At 40.0% G+C, this 10,715-nt stretch overlaps 1 protein-coding gene across 1 annotated transcript in view; it reads right to left on the minus strand.

Annotated features, from left to right (window-relative positions):
• GOLPH3 (golgi phosphoprotein 3) overlaps nucleotides 1-6,853 on the minus strand; it is an 89,153-nt gene extending 82,300 nt beyond the window's left edge. Inside the window, exon 1 of the mRNA XM_037799210.1 lies at nucleotides 6,295-6,853. Within this exon, the coding sequence (XP_037655138.1) occupies nucleotides 6,295-6,522 (228 nt within the window). The 5' untranslated portion in view covers nucleotides 6,523-6,853. The remainder of the gene's footprint in view (nucleotides 1-6,294) is intronic.
• Nucleotides 6,854-10,715: the final 3,862 nt, after the last annotated feature.

Genomic DNA, 10,715 nt, shown 5'->3' on the forward strand with positions numbered 1-10,715 from the left:
CTCAGCTAAGGTTTCTAAACTTACAATTTTCAATACTGATTTATTCCCAGATTTCTTAACCCTTTTTTTATTATCACTCTCTTAGGGAGATTTTTAGTCACTTTTTTCACTAATCAACCCCTCTCCATGAAATTTTAATTCCACAGATACTTCTATTTATGTGCTATATGTATGTCTGTGCTTTATACATAAAAAGAGTAAGGTTTTTTTTTCACACACACACACCCAGACCCAACTTTACTCCCTTCGAGATGACAATGACCTCATTGAGAATGCATGATTTATTTAATATTTACTGAGGGGTAGCTATACACCAGGCCCTAAGACATTCAATATCAAAACACATAATTTAGTTTTAAAATTTATTCTTGAGTTTTGACCCATAAAACTAAAATTGAAATGGCTATGGAGACCTAAAGGTTTGATAAATGGATAGTAATTGTTGGAATCCTAGACATAATAATCACACAGCTTCTAAGCATCATTTAGCAAGAGGAGAACCCCTAGAATAGGCTACAGAAAGGTCTACTTCATACTATACAAAATCCAATTCAGTGCAACCCCCAAACCTGGAATTTTCTGTACTCAAGTTTTCAGAGGGAAGAAAAGGTGAAACAAACCAGAAAACAAAATAAAAACTTCAACAAAGAAGTTCAGTAATTCTTAACCTTTTCTGGTCCACTAAATGCTTGGAGTATCCGATGAAAGCTATGTACTCTTTCCCCACATATACAACACATACACATGCAAAAAAAAAAAAATTTTTTTTTGTACAATTTCAGTGTTCAGAGTTTCCAAGTTCCATCTGTTGACCCCAATTTAAGAATTTCTCCACTAAAGGAATATGTAACCAAACACAATTTATTTAAGTTTAAAAATGAGTTTATTTTTACAGTTTAAAATATAAGTTTTTAAGCTTAAAAATATATTAACCAGAAACATTCTTTCTGATAACGCACTGTACCTTAATGTTAATTAAGGGAGGGGGAAATAAGGGGTATGGGATGTTTGGGATTTTCTTTTTATTTGTCTTCCTGGAGTAATGCAAATGTTCTAAAATTGATCATGGTGGTGATTGCACAATTATGTGATGATACTGTGAACCACTGATTGTAAACTTTGGATGGACTGTATGGTGACTGAATATATCTTAAAAAAATTATATTAAATATACATATATAATTTCAAAATGAAACCAAGCTTCCACCTTTGGCACTCGTCACTAATTAAATGGAAGAAACGGGGGAAAGTGCAGTCTTTGTGCTGCTGCTTCAAAAGGAAACTCACAACATGAAAATAAATTCCTGTAACCAATTACTAAAGCACACTTTGAAAGATTTATCTACTCAGATTAATAGCAGTAGAAAAATTATGTGATGTAAAGTGGGGAAAGTTTGCATGGACATAAAGTAGAGGTGGGCCAACAGTTTAACATGACATAATGTGGTAAGCATAATGCATTTAGGGTCAGAAACTTACATATAACCTGAAACTATAATAATTTATTTCTTTAAATACCAGAAAAACTCCAAGAATATTCCAAAATCGGATCAAAATAATTTCAAAACATAATTCTAACAGAAAAGCTCTCAGAGGGACTCTCAGTCTCGAATGAACAAATATCAAATATTAGTAGTGCTTATGAGATGAGTCAGTGAATACTGTGACCACATTGTGAAAGAACCCTGAAGCACTAAAAAATAATTTCAACAGTATAAAATTTAGTTTAAAAGGTATGATCAAACAGTTCAGTGAATTACAAAAACTAAATTTTTGAGATACTATGTATCTCATACTCATGTCATAAAGACATCTGAAAAAAATATACAAAAATTCAAACATCAAAAAACATGAAAGGAATATTATTTGTATTAGAAAATAAATCACAAAATTCTTTCAAAACTCAGAAGGCTTTATTACACTTTGATAAAATCTTAGCACATCTTGAAATTCTGAATAAATGTTGAATGAATTTCTCATTTACATATTTGATATGCAGACACAGTATATACTACCACATATGCAGAAAGTAAGGAAAATTTCTAAAAAATTACATATGCTGTTAAGTATTGCATTTCAAAGTAGTAACCTTGGGATACTTACTTATTCCAAAAATGAAATACATCTTTGGGAATGATCTTTGGAGCCAGTTTAAAAGCCACACAAAATCAGCTCCACCATTTTAGTTAAAATTAATTGCTTACCCTAAGTGTGTATTTATCTGGCCGGAGCATCTACTCATTTTTCAAGATACAGGATCTGGACTGAAAGCATTAGAAACATTAGAAACTGACTCAAGCCATCTTTTAAAAAGGGACTTTACTGGAAGACTCTTGAGGCTTTACAAAATTGAAAGGCATCTGGAAAATGAGGATGGAGAAAGACAGAGCCAACAGGCTGGGGGAAAAGAAGCAAAATAACAGTCTGGTCCACACACTGACACTAGTTGGAACAAGTCTCCAAAACCACCACAACCCGGGACTCTCAAATCATCTGAGTGGAAAAGTGTAAGCCTGGCTGCACCACAAGAGGGAAGGGGAAGATGCTGCAATAGAGAACCCTGAGTCTGCACACCATGTGAAACTCCCGAAAAGTAAGACAAAACAAGGGAAGTCATGGTGGAGAGTAAAACAAATTTCTCCAGAACAATCAGAACAACCATGTGGGATGACTATTTCTCCATTTCATATAAGAACTTAAAGACTCAGAAAGCTTAAATAATTTGTAAAACAAAGACTACACCTAGACAAATGTCTCTCCATTTCTGCTGTTCCACAGACATACTGTAAATTCTACTTGGTCATTTAAGATAACCAAATCCAACCTTACAGAACTAGGACTTGTCACCAATGAAAATCTTCAAGAGTAAATGACACCAGTTATTTGAGGTAATTCTCAATGAAACATTCTAAAAATGCTTTGACTATTGGAAGCATCTTTGTTAAAAACAAATAGCCGGGGAAAGGAAAATTACCTGGTACTTGCTGTCCCTTCTCTTCAAATGCAAGGGAAATTACAGAAATCGTTCTAATTATTCAGAAGTTGATTTCAAGTTTTAACCTATCTGCTATCTTTTTCATTATCATCTACTGTTACCCAATGTCATCAATTTTCCACCCCAATTGAGATCAGAATCCCAAGAGGAGCAGGCATCTGGTTTTATAAATGCCAGAAAGAAAAATCATTGGTAAAAATTTGATATGTGTACTTAAATTTTAAAAAATCAATTTCCACAATAGGTAATCTGAAGCCAGACCATCTGCTTATTGGCAAGCTGAGCCTTCTGTTCAGTAAAAAGGGAAAAAACGTTTGAACTTGATTCAAGACATAACCAAAGTAATTTTTTAAATATTGTAAATTATAAATGCATTAAAAGTAAATTGATAAGACAATGAGAATGAGCAAATAGCAACCTCACACACACACACAAAATAATATGGATGAATCTCCCAAACAATTTGAGCAAAAGCCAAACACAAAAGTAAGTACAAAAATGAGCAAAATTAATCTATGCTGAATTCTAAGTCAGGCCAGTGATTCCCCATGAGGAAAAGGTAGTGACTGGGAAGAAATTCAAGTAACGACTCTGGAGAGCTGGCCATGTTCCCTTTTTTGCTCTAGGTGCTGGTTAAATGGGTATGTACAGCTTGTGAAAATTCATCACACTTAGGGTAACCCACACTTTTCAGTAAGCTTAATATTCCTTCAAAAAAATAAATTTTTAAAAGTAAAAAAAGTAAATTGATAAATCTGTTTTTTAAAATGTCAAAGTAAAATTATGCAATGCCTTAAAATGCTTTCTTGTTTTGATTCCAGATAAAGTCAACTCACACATGTATGAAATATGTCGAACATTAATGACCTGCCTAGCCTTAAGGTTTAACTTTTAAATATCTTAAAAGTGCCCAGACACTATAAAGATAGATGCTAAGTTAAAATAAAGTTAAAGTAGTGAGTTTATTAAGTTATATACTATGGCTGAAGTTTGGAGCTTGTTAGTATCAAATTTAGTAAATTAATATCTAATATTAAAAAGCCAGAGAATAACTCCCAGGCCCTCTAACAAGAAGCAATACAAGCTAAAACATAAGAGAAAAAACTCCCAAGGAGAAAAACACATGAATGGATGATGAGTTGGCAGGGCTTGATATTAGCATGTAACGATGCGATGAAAGGAAAAAACATATGTGCTAATTCCTAAAACTGAAATCTAAAGCAATTCAAAATCTCAACAAAATCCCCACTCTGTGGACTTGCCTGCAAAAGAAAAAAATAATTCTATATTGTGGTTGTAAATCAACAAGAAATGTTCAGAATTAGCTAGAGTGTGGAACTTGGCCATGACATGCAAGTATATAGTGTGACTCCTGACACAAACACAACAGATGATTTTAATTACCTGCCACCAAAGAACTGTAACTTGCCTAAATTTCATAAGTACCATTAAACTTCAACAAATTCTTCAGATCTTCACAAGAAAAAACCACCACAAAACATAGCATGTTAATATGCTTTAGCTTAAACATTTGAAGCAACTCATCCTTCTTTAAAAAAAGGTACTTTCTCACCATAATTTCTACTTGTGTGACTCAGAATCTCAAAAGCTAGTTTTTGTTTTAAGTTTTAGTTTTACACACATACAAGATGGATCCACACAAAAAAGTCTCAAAAATTATAAAGCAAAATATTGCTCAGGTATATGGGTAACTTGGGTTCTCCCATTTTGGTTTTTTTTTTCTTTTTGTATTTTCAAAAACATCTACAGTTATCTGTTACTTTTGTCCCAGAGGAAAAAGATAAAGCCAAAGAAAAATGTTCATCACCAAGATTCCAGATCCTGACACCTGAAAAGGTTAAGTTGAACACGTTCTAAAATCACATTACAAGATCACTGTAGTTCTAGTTTGCTCTTTCATCCAAATAACAAAAAAGGAATTTCACAGACTGTCTCCCTTCTATCATCAAAACTCAATAATTAAAAGGTACTGGGTCCCTTTCACAGCCAGAAGGACTGAAATACACCAATTTTTTCCAAAGTGATTGTTATAAAAACCTAGGCAAATGGGAACCCAAGATACTGCAAATGCTTTGGGCATTTCTATCAAGGAAAACTTTAGTTCATTACATTTCCAAATATATATTAAAACATCTATATCTGAGAAGTTTCAATGAAACTGTGCTATAAGGCTGATCTTTTTTTTGCCCACCTACAATGAATTCGGAAAACTTTCTTAAAAACAAAAGAGAACAAAACTTTGATACTTCTGAGTCTGACTCTCAAAACGTGCTGTCTATAGTTGCCACATTCTGAACTTTCTACAAGCTTCTGGGACCACCTCACCATAAGTGATTTATGGATTATCCATTCACCTGTCTAACCAAAAACGGGTCTCTGTCTTTAAAAATCATTTTGTAGCTGGAAGAACAAACATGGGATAAAGTAAATACAACAAAATATTAATTGTTGAATCTAGCAGGTGAGTATATTGGTGTTTACTGTAGCTTTTTTTTTTTTTGCAGAACAGAGAAGTCCAACAACTGGGGTGATGGTAATCATTTTTATGGTAAATAACAAAGAAAAATCTTTTGCAATTTTAACCTACCTAAAGCATTGAGGCCTTTCATCACATTACAAACCTAGCACTCCCCCAAAAAAAGCCCTTCCTTAGAGATGGTAAGCCTTCCTTGAGACCAGCCAATTGATAAAAGCCCCACTAAAAGTAACCTCACACCCAATGCAAGTTCATCTAGAAAGTCAGTTTCCAAGAGGTTCCATGAGAATGTTGCTTGATCTTAACTTAGTATACTCAGTAAAGTAACTTTTTTCTCAATTACCATTTCACCAAAATTGTTCATAATTCAAAACACTACGCCTTAATTAAAAAAAAACAAAATCCCCCAGAAAACAAAACCGTGGACCCCCTCCCAAACCCATGAGTTCGGGGCGCTGGTGGTCCCAGGTGTTTCACTAACGGGCAGTCTCCGGGTTGGAATTGCATCTTGGGGTCTTACAGGGGTTAAACGCGCGGAAAAAAGCGAGAAAGAAATACAGACCGCCGGACAGTCGAAATGACAGAAGTGACTGTGAAAGGAGGAAGGGAAAATCCAAGCCATCTGCACGGGTAGGATCTGGAAAGCGCCGGGCCACGCTGGGGGTGGGGGTACTAACTTCAAGACTCAGTGAGCAAGTCGGCCGCCGGCCGGCGCCGAGCTCCGAGCTCGCAGGGCAGAAGGCGCGGAGCCCGGGCTCCGCGAGCCGCCGGCCGCCCCCGGCCCGCCCCAACGCGCCCGCACCTCTCGGTCCTTGAGGCCCAGCAGGAGCACCTCCTCCATCAGGGTCAGCCGCGTTTCCTTGGAGTCGCCCTTGTCGTCGTCGTCCTGCTCGTCGCGGCGGCTCTGCGCGTCGTCCTCGCCGCTGCCGCCGCCGCCGCCGCCCGCCGCCCGCTCCTTGTCGGCAGCGTTGCGGGAGGCCTCGGTGCGCCGCTGCACCAGGCCCGAGCTGCGCTGGGTCAGCGAGGTCATGGCTCCGGCCAAGGCGCCGAGCCGAGAGGGACGCGGGACCGACCGAGGCTCCCTCCTCCTCCTGCTTCTCCTCCCGCAGCCCCTGACCGGGCTTCCGTGTTAAATTCGGGCGCTGGGGCTACGTCCGTCGGCAGCGAGGCCGGGAGCAGTCATGGAGACGCGCGCTGGGGCTGGAGCAGACGGGCCGGGCGTCGGCGGTGGAGAGTGGGGAGGAAAGGGTTCCTTCCTTCTTGCGGCCACGGTTCCCGAGGCAGCCCGAGCTCCGAGACAGAGGCGGCGGCGGCGCCTTTCCAATATGGCGGCACCGGCTGACGTCACCAGAGTATGTGGCAGAGTCGGCGCTGGGCGGTCCGAGGGCACCGGAAGCAGCAGGCGGGACCCGCCGTCGCTCCCCCTACCCGGTCTTGTGCTGTGTGCTGGCGCTCGTCCTTTCCTGGGCGTCCCTTGGTCCCCAGGCCTGTCGCCCCCCACCGGTGACGTGTGCTCGCTCCGTCCGCCTTCTCCTTCGCCCCTCACCATCCCCGACGGGGGCCAGAAGGCCGGCAAGGCCCCCACATCGGGGCAAGCGAGGCTACGCGAGGGTGGACACTGCTCAGCCTCGAGCTGTGCCCTTAGAACCCCAGAAGCCACAGTCTTCGAGGTTGGATCCCCCGCCGGGGTTGCAGGGTTCGAGCTTGGAGTCCAGGGTCCCCCTCCCACCCCTCACCCCCAAGACCAAGGTAGGAATCCGCTCGCTGCTGAAGGGTTAAAGAGAGGGTGCGTTCTCTGCCCAGACAGACCCTGACCTTTCAAAAGGAGCAGCCACACATAAATGGTGCTAAGGTGGACTTCAGTGTTTTCTAGGCGTATTACTATATGAAAAGAGAGGTTAGAACAGATTGAATAATTTTATTTGTAAAACTTTTCCTTGCTTCCGAACTTGTGCTGTTAATGTGACCAGGGCGCAGTGAGTACAGTTAGTACCAAGCACATTAGTACAGTCGACCTTAACTATCCATTTATAGAGACAATAAACCCTTTGGGTTTCATGCCACGTCTCTTTACACCTTGAATCTTTCAGTTTAATTACTTGGTTAAACACTGGTGGTGTGCTTGACAGTTTGTGCCAATTATGTTAAAGAATAGATGTCAAACCTGAAAGGGGGGTTTGGAGGGATACAAGGGTGAAGCTTGAAAATAAAACATTATCCAGAAATGGCTTTATATGCCATCCGATATATTAAAAATGAGCAGTGGCCATAGGCTGTAGCAAAAGGATGGTTTAGATGTAACTTCGTTTCAACAGAACTTACGCTATAGTGGGTCACTCCTGAATGATAGTCTGTAGGACTTGCTGGCTGTATGGTGCTTTCCCCTCCACAGACCCATTATTCAGAACTCACTGTGGCCCCTTGCCCTGGAAAGTGAGAGTGTCAAACTCCTCCTGGGGAGCAGGGTGTGCACAAAGTATATCCTCCCTTTTCCAAAGGTCAGTATCACCTCAGCCAATTTCTCTCATTCACATCCTCTTGAGCTCTTTTTTCATTCAGCTCTCTTCCAGTTGTTTCCCAAATGGCTTAAAATGTTAGGTTCTTTTTTATAGTAATGGCATCAATTAATTATTTGACTAATATTTTTTACATAGTTCAAAGAGTCTAAAAATGTATAATGAAAAAATCCCTCCTCTTCCTGCCCCTTTTCACCCAGTGATTTCCCCTCTGTGGTAGTGTTAAAATAGTTCAGCCACTTCTTTGGTACTCCTCCCTTCAAAAGGTGGAGTGGAATTCCCCACCAAGTGGGGACCCAACTTGATGACTCACTAGAAATGAATAGAATGTGACAGAAGAGACTGTGTATGACATCCTAGACTAGGTCATAAAAGTCCTTGTAGCTTCTTCTTTGCAGTCTCTTATCATATCCCCTCTAGGGAGAACTAGCTGCCACATCATGAAAACAGTCAAGCAGCCTTATGGAGAGTCCAAGTGGGGAGGAACTGAGGCCTCCTACCCACAGCCAAATGAGTGTGCCATCTTGAAGGTAGATCCAGCCCCAGTCAAGCCCTCAGATGACTGCAGCCCCAGCCAATGGCTTAACTGCAACTTTATGGAAGATTCTGAGCCAGAATCACCCAGCTAAGGTGCTCCTGAATTCCTTATCCACAGAATCTGTGAAATAACAAATACTTGTATTAAACTGCTAAGTTTGGGGTAATTTGTTATGCAATAATAGATACTGAAGCATACAAACACATACACACAGATGGGTAACAACCAGTATTAGTTTCTTGGACATCCTTCCAGGGAAGTTTTAATGTATATTCAAGCAAATATTAAAAGATTTTTCCTCCATTCTTATGCAAATAATAGCACATTATACACATTGTTTTGTATCTTGATTTTTTTTTCCACTAAATTGATGTTGGAGAGCTTTCTGTATCAGTACTTAAGTGTTTCTTCAAGCTTTATTTCAACTACATCATATTCCGGTTGTATGCAGGACAGCTGAGTATTGTTAGGTGAAACATATGTCTGTAATTGTGTTCTATTTAGAGGTTAAGTATGGTTTAAGGTGATGTGTATAGCTGCCAAGTTGACAAGGGGTGGACTGTGATGGTTAGGTTCATGTGTCAACTTGGCCAGGTGATGGTGCCCAGGACTCTAGTCAGGCAAGCACTGTCCTAACCATTACTGCAGGGACATTTGTAGCTGGTTAGTAAACCAGAAGGCTGGTTTATTAACTCATCAGCCAGTTGATTGCATCTGCGGCTGATTACATCAACGAAGGGAGTATCTTCCGCAATGACATCGTTCAATCAGCTGGATTTAACCCAATCAGTTGAAGATTTTTAAGGGAAAAGAGAGAGAACTTTCACTTCTTCTTCAGCCAGCCAGCTTCTCCTGGGGAGTTCATCAAAGACCTTCATTGGAGTTGCCAGCTTACTGCCTGACCTGTAGAATTCATGCATCGTTCCCTATAGAATTTGGCCTCGTGCATCCCCACAGTTTCGTGAGACACTTTTATAAAATCTCATATTCACAGATATCTCCTATTGGTTCTATTTCCCTAAGAGCCCTAACTAGTACAGAGAGCAATCCTGAGAGACAGTAGCATGTACAAAGGTCCCTCTGAGGCAAGGATATATCCTGGGATGATGGCAAATCAAATACAAGACCAGTTTAGCTGGGCTGAGGGGAAAGGTGTCAAAAACAATAGTGACAGATAAGGGTCAAATCAACCAGGGCTGTGAAGTCCATTTTAAGATTTTGGCCTTTATCCAAATAAACAAAAGCTGAAGGTGCTTTTTAAAGGGCACTTTTAAATGCTCTGTATGAGGGAGGGAGGAGTGTATGTGTGTATTTGTGTGTGTGTGTGTATTATCAGATTTGTGTTATCAAAAGCTCAGTGATGCACTAAGGGGGTGTTCACAGTAGATTCAAGTGTCCAGTTAGTTTTCCTGCAAAACCTGATGATAACTTGGACTATGATTGTGGATAAAGAGCCAGTAAGAAGTAAATATATTCAAGAGATACTTAGAAAGTAAAATTGACAAGACTCAATGGAAGATTGACTATGGAATAGTAGTGTATGAGAGAGAGAGGTGGTCAACGATGACTCCTTGCTTCTGACTTATGCAGAAGTAGAGGGAAGGGGGCATTCATTGTGATAGAGACTATTGAAAAATAACCAGGTTTGTAGGAAATATCATGCATTCATCTCAGTTGCATTTTGAGAAGTATATGAAACTTCCAAGAGGAGATGTAGAGTCGGCAGTTGGATGTACAGGGACTTTCTGTTTTACTCAGATTAAAATTTCAAAACGCCTAATAAGTGAAACCATAAAAATACCAGAAGAAAACTATGGGTGGATTCTTTCAATACCTTTGAGAGGAGATCCCTTTCTCACTGGGAATTAAAATCTCATACAAATTTTGAAATAATTATAGATTCATAGGAAGTTGCCAAGCTATACAGACAGGTCCTGTGTACCCTTAACCCAGTTTTCCCCAATGGTAATATCTTATATGACTATAGTGCAATATCAAAACAGGAAACTGATATGGTACAACGCATGGACATTTTTCAGATTTCATGGGTCTTATATGCACTCGTGTGTGTGTGTGTCTGTGTGTGTCTGTGTGTGTAGTGCTATGCAATTTTTATTGCATACAGATACATGTAACCACCACCAAAATCAAGATACAGAACTGTCCCAT

This window comes from Choloepus didactylus, chromosome 11 (assembly GCF_015220235.1).
Source record: "Choloepus didactylus isolate mChoDid1 chromosome 11, mChoDid1.pri, whole genome shotgun sequence".
Taxonomy (NCBI): domain Eukaryota; kingdom Metazoa; phylum Chordata; class Mammalia; order Pilosa; family Megalonychidae; genus Choloepus; species Choloepus didactylus.